General features: G+C 41.4%; 1 protein-coding gene across 1 annotated transcript in view; it reads right to left on the bottom strand.

Annotated features, from left to right (window-relative positions):
• The window catches only part of cacna1ea (calcium channel, voltage-dependent, R type, alpha 1E subunit a), a 191,879-nt gene that overhangs the window by 40,651 nt on the left and 131,931 nt on the right, over positions 1-19,297 (bottom strand). Inside the window, exons 14-26 of the mRNA XM_066692001.1 lie at positions 15,653-15,784; positions 14,464-14,533; positions 13,712-13,829; positions 12,426-12,493; positions 12,078-12,164; positions 11,824-11,880; positions 9,486-9,493; positions 5,737-6,306; positions 5,130-5,425; positions 3,174-3,282; positions 2,496-2,625; positions 430-489; positions 90-196 (exon numbers count right to left, since the gene is read on the bottom strand). Coding sequence (XP_066548098.1) covers positions 90-196; positions 430-489; positions 2,496-2,625; positions 3,174-3,282; positions 5,130-5,425; positions 5,737-6,306; positions 9,486-9,493; positions 11,824-11,880; positions 12,078-12,164; positions 12,426-12,493; positions 13,712-13,829; positions 14,464-14,533; positions 15,653-15,784 — 1,812 coding nt within the window. The remainder of the gene's footprint in view (positions 1-89; positions 197-429; positions 490-2,495; positions 2,626-3,173; positions 3,283-5,129; positions 5,426-5,736; positions 6,307-9,485; positions 9,494-11,823; positions 11,881-12,077; positions 12,165-12,425; positions 12,494-13,711; positions 13,830-14,463; positions 14,534-15,652; positions 15,785-19,297) is intronic.

Consider the following 19,297-nt stretch of genomic DNA (forward strand, 5'->3'; position numbering starts at 1 on the left):
GCATGTACTTAAACTTCCATCGCTACACATGCCGAGAATAAGAAAAAGGAAATATAGTTTTGGAAGGAGGAGATTCCAGATCCACTCACGTTAAAGCAAAAGCTATCAGTGCTCCCACAACAACGATAAAATCCAGAATGTTCCAAAGATCTCGGAAGTACGAGCCGTCATGGAGGATCAAGCCCTGGTCAATCATCTACGAAACAAAACGGAGGGAAATTGGAGCAGTGGCATGCCAAAAACACGCCTTCATTAAGTTTTCCTCTTTTCAACCAATTTGGAATTAAAGGATTCAACTCAAGCCAACTTACAACTCTGATGTTGAGGATTTCACCTCCTAGGCTTCTGCTGCAGTTGACATTATGGGCACCATTTTGGAATTCATTCTGAAAGTCAGTGAAGGTGATAATAAAGAGAAGGGAAGCTTACCTTAATTATCATCTCGAAGGTGAACACCCCAGTGAACACATAGTCAAAATAACGAAGAACCTGACAAAGACAGGAAAACAACAAACAAAGATGACGTTTGATATAAAATTGATAACATTAGGACATAAATGTATTCCAAGAGGCTGACCTTTATAAGCTACCAACCAAAAATGTTGCTTCAGTATTGTACTCTTGTATTTTCACCTTTAATTAACTATTCATAACCTAAGAGTTGTATAGGACTGGACTTCCAGGACTGGGCTTCCAAAAATACATTTTCAATATAATATAATCTTACATTATTTCCCCCACCTTTTTTACCTACATTTTCAATTGCCAATTACTGCCCATCAATACGACTTCAACACTTGTTAAGGAGGGATGAGCATGGCCCTAAATGGAAGTTGCCAAGGCCATCCGCTAGCTTCTGCACTTGCAAGCCCAGAAAGCCCACAGCCCACCTGACACGCCAAGCAGGGGCTTTTATGCAGAGTCAACAAGTAACACCATGAATCTGTAGGAGCCTGAGAAGCCAAAAGGTGGTCTATTTTACCAGAAGGGCCACTCACAGGCCCCCTGAAAGTTGAAACCTTTTGTTATCTTTAATGTATTCAAGGGAAATACGAGAGGGCAATTAAAACTACATGAGGGAAATAACTATTTTGCACAGTGTTAGGTCAAATTAAATCATTCAGAAACAGAATAAGAGGTGGCCATTTAATTCCCTGGGATTGATTATATTTCCAGCTGTGCTTTCAGTCCCCATAGAGAATGCAAAACAGTGATTTTGTTTCCTTCAATTTGTCATCTTTATTCCAGGATCTTGCTGTTGTGAAAGACAACCTACGCTTTGATTTACTATTTCTTATTTCAGCAGTCTCTGTAGTGACAAAAAAGGCAATTTTCAGCTTCAATAATGCACCTGAAATAGAAAACTTTTTCCTCATTGTGTTCACGCCTTATTTCTTCAGACTAATTTGAAAACACCATGTAGAATGTTCTCTCTTATACAGCTATTGATGTATGCCCTTAATTGGATTAGCATCAAGTTTTTAAGATGCTTCACTATAACTGGCATCTTTTTAAAACTCATGATAATAAAGCTATCCATACAGCTACAACCACCCCCCTCCCATCAGCATTATTACCATTCTCACAATTATTATAGAAAAAATTATCTCTTTTTTTTTTACCAATATTGATTCAGTTTGTGGCTCACTCATTTCCTCCATGTGATTTAGCTAAATCCTCACATGCCGTCTCTGTGGGGGGGCATTAACAAAGCAATTAACTCGTGTCATTAGCTCCCTTCTATTCCAAGCAGGGAAAAAAAAAAAAACAATGATACAAATCCCCAAACAGAAAAAAAATAATTAGATTTAACTTTGGGCACCTGAGGGATTCTTAAAATAAGTCTTGAGCAGAAGAGACATTGTTTTTAAGCGTTGTTTATTTTGTATTTTTTGTTTTTTTACCAAGGCATTAAACACACTCTGCTGTCTCCTGCTGGGTCAATATACATTACCCTACTCCAACTGGGGGCCTGAAAATACTGCTGGAAGATAAACAGTGGGCAAACCTGCAAATAACAGGCCATGGAAACAGTGATCTGATTTTAAATCCAAAGTAACATTAGACACATTCTAGCAGCTGTTATAGCAAAAAGGATAATTTCTTCTCCAGCCAGCACTGAATTACGACAGAAAGAGGGAACACGAAGTTCTTAGGTTTCTGCCTGCTCATTGGTTATCCTTATTGTTTCAAAACCCTGACTTGAGGTAGGAAAGCCCCTTATGTTCTCTTGTGTTTAAGTATTTTGTTTTTATCAACACAGGAGCAGTAGGGAACTAGGAGCTCAACCGTGTTTTAAATGCATGCTTTATTTTGAGTGGCACTTGTGATCTGTACAAAACAGCAGACTGATTGTACAGTGCGCCCCGGTTTGGAGATGATGTTCTGGACAACTGGGAGTAAGTAGTGGATTTCCGCCAAGGCCGCAGACGACACTACGTAACAGTACAGTTAGGGAATATGTCAAGCAAAAGACAACCAACGTCTGTTCTCACTCTATTCCACTCTGAGTTGGTGGAGACCGGGTCTTCTGCAGCCAGGGCAATGCTGCTCGCCGCAATCACCAACAGAATACACATCTCAAAGTAGCGCAGGTTCACCACATAGTGACAGACTCTTCGAATCCTTAGGAGCACAGACAAAGAGAAGAAACAGCACAGGAGTCATTAATGGTTGACATTCCATGGTGGAATACAGAACTGAAACAGAATTAAAGGGGGCACTGGCCCAACAAAACCTTTTCCAGCAGATGGAATTCACTGTCAGTCAATGTGGTGTGTTTCACTTGTTTCACAAGGAATGAAGTTTAAAAGTTCAACCTGTGGTGCAAAATAAGACTGTTTCTCTGTGGGCGAATGAAAAGGCATCTAGATCGACAAAAATGAAAAAGAAAGAAAGGACAATGAAAAAGAAAACTAAAACAAGAAAACTAATTCCTGCGCTCACACAAAGAGGAGCACACAGGACCTGAATTAAATTAATAGGGTGCGCGAGACTGCTAGGGCTGTGTGTCAGTGTGTGTGTATGAGTGACTGCATGTGTGTGTGTGTGCGAGTGAGTGAGTGAGTGTGAGAGAGTGTGCATTAGTGCGTGCGTGCGTGCGTGCGTGCGTGCGTGCGTGCGTGCGTGCGTGTGTGCGTGTATATTGGTGCGAGTGTCCACGGGAGTCTTACGGGTTGGAGGCGCTGAAGATGAACATGCTGTCGGGCTGGACCGGTCTGGGCCCACTGCAATTCTCCTCCTCCTTCTCTGTCTTGGCTGCTTCCAAGTCTTTACTGTTGGCTAAAACAGGCGCATACAGCGGTGGTTACACAAGACTGCTGGCCTCGCAGGGCCTATATCCACTTCCTGCTAATGTAGTCACCCTTTGAATTGTGCTGCTTCAGGAACCCATTCCAGTACAGTCCTATACTGGTATAACCTCCACAGTGTCCCTTATTTGACCCTCTCTGTTTCTGTAAGAAAGGTATAATAACAAAAGACCGCAGAACACTTCTGTTGTGTCGGGCTGCAAGTGGAAGTCGCAATTGGCAGACATCCCTATGTATTAAATGTAGTCAACTGATAATGAAGTCAATTAATAATTGCTGCCAGACTTGCTGTCCCTATTTTACTCGAGCACCTAGGATTACGGAGGGAGACATTAAACTCCCTTGGGTCTGTAACAACGAAGAGAATGTCTTCAGCTTCTTCTCTAATGTCTATCTATCATCGTTTGACATGTCAGTATACGTCTAGCATCGTTGAGATTTGAGATGGATCAGTTTGATTTCTTAAGGATCTGAGTCTCTATCTGAGAATTATAAAAGTAAGACTGTAGATCTATGAGGGACACAAACACTGTGACTTTTATCGTTTATATATTTTAAGGTTGAGATTTATGTATTAGGTCCCCACTGCAGGCTTTATATATTTTCTCACAATTGATTTGATGGTGGATTTTAGCATAATTTTAGCAGGTTATTGAGAATTGTTTCATTTTTCACGTTGATCTTCCATATGTATGCAATTATATTTCAAATGACAATTAGATCCCCTCCTTTTATTTACACAGTGCAATTGACATTCTAAACTAACATTTTTCACTCTGTCAATTTAGTTTAATTTAATGGATTCCTGCAGATAATACACTTGCAGAGGTCTGAAGAACTTTTAACCCTCAGGATTTCAAAACTGTTGGAAATCGGGCTTGAGAACAAAGGGCGCTTTATTCCTGTCTAAAAAATACTGAAAAACAAAAATCCACAGTGTATGAGGGCCTTGGGCTTCAGTGTGGGACAGAATAAGTGATCGAGGACTCTTGACAGTTGAAGGGTTCTAATTGTGGGCTCAACAATGAGAGATGAAGTAACGGATGAGAGATTTCCAAAACCATGCCGAGGTCAACACTGCCCACCGGCATGCATGCTTTTCCCCAAAAACACAACCACGTGATCTGAACGTTTCTGAATCACCCAAACCTGCATATCCAAATAATGCATTTTCATAAAGAAAACCCAGTGAGAGGAGCAAGGCCTTGGGGCTGTCACGTCGGAGTACAACGAATGCTAATTTTGCTAATGCTAATTAAAGTCTGCTATATCCTGTCCTCACATATACCTATTGCCATTTCCTGAACTCAAGAATGGCAACAAGGAGCAGGGCTATAGTATCACTGGAGGACCTCAGCAGATCTCACCGATAACCCTGCACAGAACATAGGCACCTGGTAAGCTACAGGATATTTCCACCCAACCCTGGCAGCACTCAGTCAAATTCCTACTGCCCCGGAGGGAATCCCGGTCTTGGATATCCATGATGTAATGCACATTCCAACCAGTTTTGAAGGGCACTCATTTTATTATGGCAGTCCTCCTCACACTCACATATTGTGGATATCAGCCCATGCAGACCATTGGAATTGAAATCCATGAGGCCAATTACATTAACAACACTTGAAGGATTGAATATCTTATGAATTTAACCCCTACAAACTTTTTCCTTCACTCGTATTATGACTAGTGTGTTATTGTTAAGTTTGTATACCACTGGCATCGGGCCCTTTCTCTAATGCTCACAGTGACCTGCTTGGGCCTATACCTTCAGGTCCTCCAGCCTGTCGCCTCATGGGATTGTGAAAGTGTCTATACCTGCTATGGGAGTCAGCTCCAGAGGGGACTGCACGCCGGTCACCTCAATGACAATGCTGGTGTTGAGAGAAGGCTTGTCCAGGTTCAGGATGGCGGGATTGTTCTCAGGCTCGCTGGGTTCTCCTGTGCTCGGGGGGACCTCCGCACTGGCCTCTGTGGGTGGCACAGGGGTGTCCTCTGTCAGGGGGAGAGGGGGCAGCTCGCTCGGCTGGGCCTCATCAATATGTCGCTCCTCCAGCTTGGGGGAATTCGTCACCAGGCTGGTGTCAGGGATCTCTGGGGCAGCTTCATTCAGTCTGGGGGGCGGGAGACACATTGACACACTTGTCACAGCCCAGCCCCACAGGTCTGGGACAAGTGTTGAAATTGACAGTAGGGCTGGTATACAGAAAGACCCAGTTGGGCCACTGATTTAAATCCTACTCATCCTGCTGGTGAACTGATTGTGCGCCCCCCCACTGCACACTCCCAATTAAAACCAGGATCAGAGACAAGATCCCACCTGGCTGTAGGACACATCCCACACTCTGGACAGAAGGCTTTTATCCAATGCATCACTCAGGAGGCCAAACAGGATAAAAAACAAATAAACAAAAAAAAACCTCACCTCTGCTCGCCCTCTCCCTCCGGCTTGCTGTCCCCATCGCTCTTCCCCTCGCCGGGCTCTCGCTCCGGCTCCTCGACTCTCCTCTCCCGGCTGATGGAGCGGCTTTCCTCGCCGCGCTCCTTCTCTTTCCCCTCGGCCCGCTCCCTGTTCCGGTGCCTGCTGCTCCTCCGCAGTCTTGACCCGTCCTCAGGAGCCAAGCCCTCGCAGGGGCCAGGTGGCAGGGCGCGGCTCCTGCGCCCGGCACGGCGGCTTCTCTCACCGTTGGCCCTGGGGCTCTGTCTGCCTTCTCTGGGGGGTTGGCAGTGGTTGGGATTGCCCAGTTTCTCCTCAACTGCAGACAGGGGCAGGGACAGGGGCAGGGGCTCAGGCTCAGCCGTGGGGGGTTCAGGGATGCCCCTCAGGCTCTCGGTGGTGATTGGCTTCCGGTGTCTGTGAAAAGAAGCCGGCTTCTCAACCTCCTCAGTGGGATTACTGAACAGAATCTCACGGCTGGACATCTGCCGGCGTCTCCGTAACTGACTGGTTCTCTGCTCCCAAACAGACATGGTCATTCTTCTCCGCCGCTCCCTCCTGGACATAAAATAATTAGGGGCATTCATTCCCTGAGCGTCGGCCAGCGCTTCACGATTCCCCACTGCTTCCATATTAAATTGGTGCCTACTTCTGTGGATGGCTCTTTTCCTATAGAGAAACGGTCTTTTTCTCCTGGTGAAACAATGCCAAGAAACAGGAAGTCAGTATCGGCAGGACAGAACCTGCACAAGACATATCATGAGTTAGTCAAAGAATAACACAAACAGAGAACACAGAAACAGTGTCAAGCAGTCAGAAAATATGTTCAGAGACCCGTTTTATAAAGTTTTTGCCTGTTTGAGTATTTGTTGTTGCTTTAGCACAAATACACTTCAGAAAAAATGCCCCTCTAAATTATAATTTTATTGTGGCTGCGCTGCACATTTGTACCAGAGCAACAACAGGAACAAGAATAACCCAAAAAGAAATAAAAACCCCGTATGAAAATGGGTCTACACAATTCTGATTTCCAAAGCTTGTGTTAAGAGAATGTCCAGGCATAGAATTCGACATATTAGTATATTAATAACATAATACTAATAACAATTAAAAAGGGTTAGAGGAGATTACTGAAAAAAACACATTAAAAGAAAGATCAACTAAAGGAAACAATACTAATAACAATAATACTCAGAATCATAAAGAAATACAGACAGCACTGTAACAAGCTGTGGGAAGGCAAATAGAGGTTAAAGGTTTAGCCATTAAAAACAAACAAACAAAAAGTAAAGTACAACAGACATTTACCGTTAAGAAAATCAGGCAGGTTGAGTTGTAATTAAAATGAACGTACAGCATTACTTACTCGTACTTGTACTCTTGTGTGGTCCGTGTAATCAATGAGCGATTTGGTTGAAAACAAGACATTAGTGTTGTTGTGAACAGAGACAAAACAGACCCCGCGACACAGTCCAAACCCAAACGCAGGCTTTTCCAATCACATGAGATGGAGGGGACGGATTCCGTAAGAAGCCTGTACACGTGTCCTCCCAGACATTTTTCACAATTTGCATAGCGCTTCTGGGTTGCCATATTTTCTGCCCCTATTGCCCCACTCTCCCAAATGAATTCAGGTTATACCCCTTCAGCTTCAATATAAAGAAATGGTTATAGGGAAATCGGTTTCATTCCTGAAGTTTTCCTGTGCGACAGTTGGAAGTCTTGGGTTATTTGAGAGAAGGGACAACAATCTAAATTGCTGTCCATAGCATTCTATGTAGTTTACATGTACAGTTTAAATTTAAATGAGCACGTTTGAGAGAAGGGTCATCTATTTTCAGCCTAGCTCCCATATATCTTGTTTTGCAGTTCATCTATCAGTCTCACTCAACCATTTAGTCAAGCAGGGCAGGTCCAACCCAGTAGCAGTGATGCAAGCTCCCCAATGAGCTAGTTCACAACTTAACACCATGACCGTGTTAATTTCTCCTAACTCAGCAAGAACTAATAATGGCAGCTATGAGTGAATGTGCAAAAAGTAAAGAAGCCAAAGTCTCATTCGAGTGCAAATGAACTGATTACTAAGACGTCTGATAACACATTTTAATATATCTTGATATATATACCCTATATTGCCTGTTACATCTAGAATACCGTGATATCTTTTGTGGGCCTAAGCGACCCACCCCTATCCACAACCATTAGTTAATGAAACCAATTTCTCTATTAAATTGATTCTTAGACAGGAATGTCTTCCACAGTGTATGCGCTGAATTTTTACAGGAGATGCACAATATAAATCGAAATGGGAATACATATCCATCAACAGATGCCAAACATCTTTCATCCTTTTAACCTCTTTTAAGCTTGGTAACGTATCGATCCCGTTCCATACTTGCATTCTGTGTAAGAACGCAAGATCGGTTGAATTTTTTTGCCTTCCTCCAAAGTCCCAGGCCATTTGTTGAGCCACATTGAATGCGGACAGTGTGAAGAGGTTTGGTCTGTGTCACCAGGGGAGTTCAAACAGCCACATGACAACAAGATGGTAGCAATATCAGCATCAGAACAAAAATGAACGTCAAGAAGTGCAACACACAATATTGATATATCGTTCTGCAGGTATGGAGCCCTCGTCTAAAATGGATCTTGGAATGCCAATACTTTCAAATATGAGACAGGGATAAAACAAGTATGAATGATACCTGCTATCCAAACTTAAAGCACCCAGTCAATATCCCTTATAAAGATCACTGTGGAACTTTGCAGATTGGGGAACATTCTGCTCTCTCTCCATGCTGATTGTTAGCATGCACTTCAGCAGGGGGGTTGGGAAGGGAGGTGGGTATTGTTAATCACGCCTTCAATCATGCTTCAGTATACGCTGTGCTTTAGCATGCATTCCAGAATTGATCATGCTATGAGTACCGTATGCTTTGTTATTTGCTTTTGCATCTCAAACCACAGCTTACTTTTCTAAGAGATACCAGAGTCAGTGGGATATTATGCCACCAATTAAAACTAGGCTTTGTTTTGGTCCAACTCTAACCAGTTGGAAGATCCAATTCCTGATTTCACACTAAAGGACCGTTGCCGTGCTTTAGGGTGGATAAGGGCATCATGTGATTGAGGTGGACAATCAAATTCCTCCACGAGTTTAATACAAGAACCTGAAATATATATTGTTAGGGCTGTGAAACATTGACCCGTTTCTGATCCATACTAGCTTAGTTAAGCCAATTGTAAACATGGCAAGGCCCAACCCAGGTCTGTGAAACCATTTGGGGTGCCAATATAGATATTGGCCATAAAGAAAAAGGAAGGTTTATAGACGGACATGAGATTGGGCATACTCTGTATAAGAACTGATTATATTACAGAAACTATTGGATGACTCAGTTGCCCGAAAGGTCTCCCAGTGCCACCTCTTACCCAGAAGCCCCTGCTGCTTTTTCCAAGGCTGCAACAGCTTGGAAGTCATGGTATATTGGGCTGGTATGAGACCCAATTTATACATAGGGGATTCAAGAACCTACACTCATGTTTCCAGTCATACTGTGGGAGGAGAAATGGCTGGGAACTATGATGGTTTAAAAAAGGTAAACCCTGTTTGGTGGGTTTGTAAATCAAGCTGCCTTACTGAATCAAGCTGACACTGATACATTTTCCAATATTGTCCAGGTTCTCATGCCCATGCATTCTGTTTTGCAAGTGCTTTACCTTTGTACTCAGGATACATATGGCCCTAAGATTCACCATGCTTGGCCATGCCATACCATGCTTCTACAGAACATGTCCTTCCTATTGTATCTCAGACTGTGGTATGCTTGTTTGTAGAGTGCACCTCTTTGCAAAGTCTTTGTGTGGTGTGTGCATTTTTGCTGGCATTCCCCATCGGATAATATGACGATGAACACTCTTCATGTACCGCACCGAAAGAATCGGACTTGTAGCATCTCCAAAGTGTTTCTGAGTAAAACAAGCTAGGACAGCAGCATGGTTGAGCTGTTGTACGAGTACATTTCTTTATGAATTACTCAGGAAAAATCTTTTACTACAGCAGGGATGCCCAAACTATGGCTCATTCGCCATCTGTACATAACATATCCGGAGAAACAGGGCCCTTAATCCCCAATTCCAATTTAAGGATTTCGCTGTCACTTTATTGACTTACTGTGTTTGTCAGACACCTGTTTTTCTTCTGGGAGATGGCTTGGTATACGAATTATAATCATGAGGGGCCATGACAATTCTCAGAGACAATATTATGAGTGTAAATACATAATGGCTAAACAGAGTCAGAAGAAGGCAAATGAGATTAAGAATTGGACCTGAACTACACTTATAACCAACAAATGACCATTCTTGTTGACAAATCTAACTCGGGATCAAAGGGGAATGTGGTTATAAGACAAGCACCTCTTTGTTCTAGCAAAATGGCATGTCACTGTAACTTGGGTGTTCACATATGAAGAGACATTTGTTTTATTTGATGCACAGTGTTTCAGATAAGGGGGCATAAAAAGCTAAAATCGTGAAAGTGCAAACACACCTTTTATCGGAATAAATTAAATTACACCTCTTTCTTTACTCTAATCTCAGATGTACTGATATGTTATCCTATATGATAACATCACGTTTTTTTTTTTATTATGCTTTTTCATGTTTTAGAACTTGCTAAACACACTGCCATAGATCTTGTGTAGCAGCTCAATGCACGCATTATTCTAGGAAAGCTGTAAAAGCTGGTGATATTTGCAACTGTTCAATGTCAAGTTATTGTAAACTTATATATAAGGAACCATTCTGAAATGCGTACGGACGTAATACATTGATAGATTTTGCAGGTAGATATGACAGGTGATTTTTTTGTGTTAATTGCACTTGCTAGTCATGTTGATATGATATTATTATGCAGACTGAAGTTGTGCAATAGCATTGTCAAATTTCAACTTCTAGAAACTTCAGCTTTTCTTCCATTTCCCAGGTTCTTGTTGGTGCCTGGGAAACTGTCGCTATGACTACCAGTTAAGTCATTTCCAGCAGGCACTGGGAAATCTGCCAGTAGCCATGGTGACGACATGTCAATTAAAAAAAAAAAACAGCTCTTAGACTATTATACAGGCTAAAAAATCACATCAGTGGAGATGCACTGCCTGGTGAGATACATTCATGTCAATACTATATTCACCTGAATAAGAGGCTTTAAAAAAAAAATTGAATTTTGACTGCAGATCCTTTCCATCAGTATTCCTGAACAGCAGTCAGGAAGCAGTTCTATTCTCAAGAAGAGATATAGACGACACGCCTCTTCTTATACAATAGTTGATTCACAATGCTCCATTCCATTTAAATAGAAAAGAAGCCAAGACTTTTGCAGAGAAAAATAACCCTGCTATGGAGCTCATTTGTAGGAGACCAGGGGAATTATATTTCATAAAGTTTTTAGAAAACTGCAGTAATGCTATACTACAGTTAACAAGAAGAGAGATTTGTGACCATTAATTGTATTCTTGCTTTATTAGATTTTTGGTTTGTTTATTTATTTAGTCTAAACCTAATCAGAATCTCTCTTGGAATGCATCTAGCCTGGATTAGAGTGGATTTTTTGATGTACTTTTGTTTTTTAATCATGCACAACGTATTATTTTGCATACTATAATAGGCACCACTCAGAATGACTGAGCAGGTCATAAAAATGCACAGGAGTGTATAATGACCTATTAGAATAACTTACAGCAGGAGTATACATATTCTATGGACTGTATATAATGTTTCCAAAACTAAAAGCATTATTATTATTTATATTATTATTACTAATACTACTACACCATCAACTACTATAAAATTCTGCAGTTAAAGACAATGACAAATCAATTTCATTTGCAAGAACAGATTTGAATGTAATCCCCACTGCCCTACGATACAACGCACAATGTCACACAGAGAGACCGTGTCTGGTCACAGGCTTTATGGAAAGGTAATATTTCCGTCCGGTCTGATGAAAGCACAAAAAAACTGTGCGCTGTGGAAACCTGATTGTCTAACGAGTCATTTTAAACCTATGTTGAACACGGAGTGAGGAGAGAGCATTAGATGATGCCAGAAAGAGGAGTGTCTTTGTAAGTTGGGGTTTAGCAGCTATGGTGGCTGAATTCATGTGACTGAAGAAGACAGGACCCTTGGATGTCCTCTGAGGAACCTAAACGTCACTGTCCAGCCGCTCCCTGTGAACTGTGGGTGCTGAGGACAGTGCGGGGAGCTGAAAGAGCATGTGACTGGGGACACAAGTACCGGGGGCACAGACAGATAACTCACTCTGCGGCCATCAAGTAAGGAGCAGACATAGGGCTGACTTCCTTGGCTTTCTGCAGGGCGTGCTTCTGGTTAAAGGCCTCTTCCTCTTCCTCCTCATCCTGATGACAAAAAAAAAAAGGCCAACATCAGGACTAAGACTGTGATTCAATTCCCAACATCCTATTCCTCTACACCATCCTGCCATCAGCTCGTGGCCCTACCATGCCTGAAATCGAGAACTTGATAGAGCATTCAAACCCCTCATGTAATCAGACTGTAGTGGGTTTGGATGCCTGGAGATGTGCCCAAGATGGACGATTTGGAAAACGATCGAGACCTCTGACTGCACTCTATATTGGTAAGAAAGGAATCAGTCTTACCTTGGTCAGTTCCTGGGCATTGGCCAGATTGTCCACGGCGATGGCCAAGAAGACATTCAGTAGCGTGTCTGTTCACATCACTGTCAAGGAACTGGGCATGTGTTGCTTAATCAGTAACAGAGCATACATTGCTGGTACAGAACACATTGTTTGCCTACATGTCCACAGGTATTGACCACCTATGACACCTTCATTTGTCTTAAAGGTTAATTATAAGTAGCATTATAAGTAATAAGAAATAGTGTGCCCTTAATACAATGTCTGCTAAATTAAAAAAAACATGTTGTTTGCAGTTACAAATCTGTAGTAAATGTAATAAGTTCAGGGAATCAATTTGCACCATTTAAAAGGCACATCTACTAGCACATATCTTGATGATGATTACAATAATATTATTATTATTATTATTATTATTATTATTATTATTATTATTATTATTATTAATTAATTAAATAATAAATAGCACGACTTTATTGTTGCACATGGAAGAGTTTTCTTGCGGTAACATAATGCTTGTCTGAATAAAATGTTGTCTATACATGTTTAGTGCTTCCTAATATTTCTTAACAGAAACCTGGGTATTCATTACTGTCTCCAATCATGTAAAGCAGAAAGAATAAAATAGCCACAGTCCTTTCCACGTCTTGTTTTCTGTTTTTGTTTTCTGTTCTGTTTTTAAAAAGAAACAACACTATCCTGCAGTCGCACTGGGACCTCCCACAATGGTGATGAACTTCCAAAAATTGCCAGGTTTTATTAAAAGCTCAGGAACACGTCCAGGGCTAGACGTGGCAGAGGAACCCAGGCATTAGTTGTTAATTATGTTAATTAAGTAATGCGAGTCATTTAAGAATTGACCCAACAGAATCATATATATTTTCTGAAAGCTGTGATGGGTAGTTACAGTTATCTGACGCTTTGATGATGACAGAAATAAATGGATTGCTCTAGAGACTGGTATAAATAGTTTTTGTTACTTATTTAGCAGTGACTTAAAGCTCCAGGTCTGTCCCAGTCTGTGGCTTGGTAGAAAACAGTACACACAAATTCCAGGAAATGTGTATGTGTTTAGTAGCAGATCAGGTTCTTTAAGATCTTAAAAGGATTGGGAAGGGTAGCCTAACCTACAAAATGCAATGTTGCTTCTTCTATTTTTTCACTTTGTCAAGGAACCTAAAAAGTACAAGATACAAAATCACCTCCATAGCAAGTAGCCACCAGTCAGCTGTGTTTGGTCTGCACAGCAGTGCCCTCAGCAGTGTGGTGCTTGAGGAGAAAAAGGATACAGTTTCCAAACAGTGTGAGCACGATGAAGTATATTGATGACCACATGCCCGTCTTCACCCCTCCCTGAGACCGGATCCCATTATACATCACTTCATTCCAGTCCTCTCCAGTCAGTATCTGGGTGTGCAAACATACACACACACACACACACACACACACACACACACACACACACACACACACAGAACTGTTAATGAGAAAGGAAACCATTTCTGGTACCTTTTAGTCTCTGCAGTGTATGAAACTTCTGATTTTGACCTCTGCATTAGGACCATAAAATAAATTACACGATATTGTTCATTCCAGTGCTACATTTGTTCCACATATGTACCTCCCTTAATTATTGTTTTATATATACACCGATCAGCCATAACATTATGACCATCTGCGAAGAAAACAGGGGGAAAAAGCGAATTGTATCGTCTTACAGGCAACCCCTAATTTACGACCGGAGTTCCATGCAGAGTTATTCAGACCAGGTGGCCTGCCTGGCCAAACAAATGTGTGAATGGCAAAAACATCAACAACAACAAAAAGAACAACAACAAAGATAAACTTTAAAGCACAAGCGCACATGCTCCGCCCCCATCATTGTGAGATAGCTCTGACAACCTCCCAATCCCACCTATGGGAAATAAGGGTTCGAATTACATTGTCCAGGAACCAATTAGATCGTAAGTGTGGGAGTTGCCTGTATATGTTTAAAGCACAAAAGCCCATTAAATTAAAAAAAAAAAATGCTTGGCCAAACCTGGAATACTGTCATAATTGCTGCAGGAAATGTGTCAAAGTTGGCAGGAGTATAATCTTCAAAGATGAATCTACAGTGAAGCAAAGAAACAAAGTTAACATTACCGTGCACACATTTCAAACCTCTCTGAAATACAGATGCATATACGAGTCTGAAGACATTTCAAATTGTTTTCAGGCATATTGATTTTTATACCTTTTTCATTTAACCTTGAGTGACTGAATGCCAAATTAGGAGGTTGCAGATCACTAAACAATGTCCTTATTTCAGTGACAGCTTCAGAAATAGTAGCATAACCTGGATATATCATTTGACAGCATTGTAACTATGATAGAAGAATAACACATTTTCCTGGACTTAGGCAAACGTAATGTAGTGAGTTTGCTGAAAATGGCCTCAGTTTAGCACCACTATTTATAGTGCCATCAGCCTTAGCTTAGCTTCTAAGTTACCAGGTATCCTTCAATATCCTATGTGGCTATTATGATAAGCAGGTGCTTGTTTTACAATTAAGTGAACTTTTGAGATATTTTTTTTATACATATTTTTGGACAAACCTTGCTTTGCCTCCATACTATACTGTGAAAGGTTATTATCGGGCTCTATAATTCCCAGATTATTTGCAATTATAATTTAAAACTTGAATTGAAACTGCAGCATGATTTACCTCAGCTCTGAATGATGCTGAGACATAAATCCAATGAAACAATTTGGTTGATCTCTATTACATTCCTGACTTAAAAAAAACATTAGGATGAAACCACCCTTATTTAAACCAGCATCAATCAAACTAGCATTATTTATTTAATCAGGGGAATGAGTGCAAAGTAGAGAAATACAATTATATTTATAATGTTTTCAAAAAGGTACTAGTTGACTTCCACCAATGATGAGCTTTATGCTGTTAACAGTGTGCATCGGTTCCATATGTTCACACGTCCTGAAAATATCATTGTGAGCTGCAGATATAGATATGACACACAGTTTAAGTGACACATGCAAACCCCTAAACTAAAGCGTTTCAACACAGAGTGCTGTGCTGTAATATTGCCTTGATGTACTGACAAATTAACTTGGTGAAACCACTTTCAAGATTCTCACAGTGGATGAATGGGACTGGATCGTACCCGAGGCAAGACTCTGCTGTGCCTGGCCCAGGGCTGAGAAATAAGCTGCTTGGATGCCATACCTGCCACCAAAGAGCTGCATGCCCAGGAGCGCAAAAACCACGATGAACAGAAAGAGCAGGAACAGCAGGCTGATGATAGACTTCATGGAGTTCATCAGGGACACCACCAGGTTCCTTAGAGAGGCCCAGTACCTGATCAGACATATATGCATATTAGCAGTAGTAAGGTATTTAGCAGACACTTGCATGGATTTACAAACACTGACCTGCCATGTACAATATACAGTGAGGGAAAAAAGTATTTGATCCCCTGCTGATTTTGTACGTTTGCCCACTGACAAAGAAATGATCAGTCTATAATTTTAATGGTAGGTGTATTTTAACACTGAGAGACAGAATAACAACAAAACAAAAACGCATTTCAAAAAAGTTATACATTGATTTGTATGTTAATGAGGGAAATAAGTATTTGATCCCCTATCAATCAGCAAGATTTCTGGCTCCCAGGTGTCTTTTATACAGGTAACGAGCTGAGATTAGGAGAGCACTCTCTTAAAGGGAGTGCTCCTAATCTCAGCTCGTTACCTGTATAAAAGACACCTGTCCACAGAAGCAATCAATCAATCAGATTCCAAACTCTCCACCATGGCCAAGACCAAAGAGCTGTCCAAGGATGTCAGGGACAAGATTGTAGACCTACACAAGGCTGGAATGGGCTACAAGACCATCGCCAAGCAGCTTGGTGAGAAGGTGACAACAGTTGGTGCGATTATTCGCAAATGGAAGAAACACAAAATAACTGTTAGTCTCCCTCGGTCTGGGGCTCCATGCAAGATCTCACCTCGTGGAGTTTCAATGATCATGAGAACGGTGAGGAATCGCCCAGAACTACACGGGAGGATCTTGTTAATGATCTCAAGGCAGCTGGGACCATAGTCACCAAGAAAACAATTGGTAACACACTACACCGTGAAGGACTGAAATCCTGCAGCGCCCGCAAGGTCCCCCTGCTCAAGAAAGCACATTTACAGGCCCGTCTGAAGTTTGCCAATGAACATCTGAATGATTCAGAGGAGAACTGGGTGAAAGTGTTGTGGTCAGATGAGACCAAAATCGAGCTCTTTGGCATCAACTCAACTCGCCGTGTTTGGAGGAGGAGGAATGACCCCAAGAACACCATCCCCACCATCAAACATGGAGGTGGAAACATTATGCTTTGGGGGTGTTTTTCTGCTAAGGGGACAGGACAACTGCACCGCATCAAAGGGACGATGGACGGGGCCATGTAGCGTCAAATCTTGGATGAGAACCTCCTTCCCTCAGCCAGGGCATTGAAAATGGGTCGTGGATGGGTATTCCAGCATGACAATGACCCAAAACACACAGCCAAGGCAACAAAGGAGTGGCTCAAGAAGAAGCACATTAAGGTCCTGGAGTGGCCTAGCCAGTCTCCAGACCTTAATCCCATAGAAAATCTGTGGAGGGAGCTGAAGGTTCAAGTTGCCAAACGTCAGCCTCGAAACCTTAATGACTTGGAGAGGATCTGCAAAGAGGAGTGGGACAAAATCCCTCCTGAGATGTGTGCAAACCTGGTGGCCAACTACAAGAAACGTCTGACATCTGTGATTGCCAACAAGGGTTTTGCCACCAAGTACTAAGTCGAAGGGGTCAAATACTTATTTCCCTCATTAACATGCAAATCAATGTATAACTTTTTTGAAATGCGTTTTTCTGGATTTTGTTGTTGTAATTCTGTCTCACTGTTAAAATACACCTACCATTAAAATTATAGACTGATCATTTCTTTGTCAGTGGGCAAATGTACAAAATCAGCAGGAAACAAACATTAGGTCACAACATCACTATGACAAATCATCTCCATATTACACCTACAGGACAAGTAAAATTGTTTGATTTACATTTGAAAAGCACACTTCAAATTATGCTTATATTATTCTTGCTTACAAACAGAAGAACACTACCGATCTGGAGAAAAGAAACAATACATCATATCCACCCTAAATTAAAGGAATTGGAGCCATGGACAGGCAGTAAACATCTGCGTGACACTTCCTATCTTCTGCAGTACAACATTTGATTCCTGGTAAACGCAGTAGGTGGCAGCACTAGTAACAAGCACACCAAGAAGTGGCCAACCAAACCACCGCACACAGCACTGGCTACAATCGATACAGGAATTGAGCTTTCCGGACACCTCTTGTTCAGCGTTTCTCAATCTTGCACCCTGGACCACTCAGTCAATGCAAACATTTCCACGGACCACCCAGCCCTGAGCCATGTCTACAAAACACATCCACTTTGGGTGACCAAAATGTCCATTTTGGGGACATTTAGATCTCATTCCACCAATATAACCCTAAAACCAGCACTGCCCTTACCTCATCCTCTCCTGTTTGCCATGCAAATGGGATGCGTGGTGCTGCACTGTGACAAGGCTGTATTGAACAGAGTGACTCAGCTAAGTGGGGATGATTTACTCCAGCCGGTAAGAAATGGAATATTGTTAATGAAAAATCATTAAGCTCAAAATGTTGCTTTTATTGCTCAGGGTAGATTACCTCACCTCATTTTAAAATTAAATACCATAAGTAAAATGTGAACTCAGGTCTGAAACAAAAGGTTTGGATCAACCTTCATTTGCATTAGCCTGGAGGACCGGCGTGGGGCACAGTTTGAGAACCGCTGATCTAGAATGGTTACTCACTTATTTGCTCAAAGCAAAAAGTGCACTTGCCTGGATTTAACCAAAAGAATTTAAGAAAGCCCCCATACTAAGTCAAGGCCAATTCAATAATGCAATGTTTTATTAAGCTTTTATATTTAAAGGACAATAGTAGACCCAATGTTATTTGACGGTTGGTTCCTCATCAAGTCAATTATTTTAAATAATATGGCAAGACTAAACGACAGTGGAGTCTGTCATTCAATGATGTTGCTATTACGCATAATAACTACTAAGACTATGTTTGTTGGGATGTGAATCAAGCAATTTACTGTTCAACTATCTGTGCTAAAATATTGATTGATTGTGAATAAGCTTCACCTGCTACATTGTGTTATATACTGACAGTTTACAAAGCAAGAAATGGAAACTTCACATTCAATTGTCAGAACTTCATGTGCAGCCGATTTGTTTGCTTTTTCTTACTCAGTATTTTCACCTTCCTTGTCACTCAAGTTGTGAGCTATCTGTTAAAAACAAATGGCCCTGAAAAAGTAAACCACACTGACACACAAACAATGAGCAAAGACTAGATAAAGGACAGGGTACTGAACATCAGCGTTTTTTGCCTTCAATGTGTATTGGGCATCGTCTAATAACTGCAACACTGTAGATTACAAAAGAAAAAAAGAAAAGTTGCTAATTGAATTAGGAGCAGAACATTGCAGACACCTTGGCAAACAGCTTTCAAGTAACACATTGATACGATCATGCTTCTGTTTAATCTATTCTCTCTCTCTCTCTCCCTCTCTCAGTTCTCCCCCAAGGTTTATTGTTGAGAGTGCTAGAGTGGAAATCCCTTGTACTGTAACAATGAGTAGTTTAGAGATAAGACTAACAGCAATGCCAAGTGTAAAATTGATTCAGCTAGCAAGTCTGAGACCCTGAAAAGTCTTCTGGTGAAGCTCCTGTTTTGGGGGATTCAGGCCTGTGTTCATTCTGCCAACAGAATCAAATTATTC

This window comes from Amia ocellicauda, chromosome 19, assembly GCF_036373705.1.
Source record: "Amia ocellicauda isolate fAmiCal2 chromosome 19, fAmiCal2.hap1, whole genome shotgun sequence".
Classification (NCBI taxonomy): Eukaryota; Metazoa; Chordata; class Actinopteri; order Amiiformes; family Amiidae; genus Amia; species Amia ocellicauda.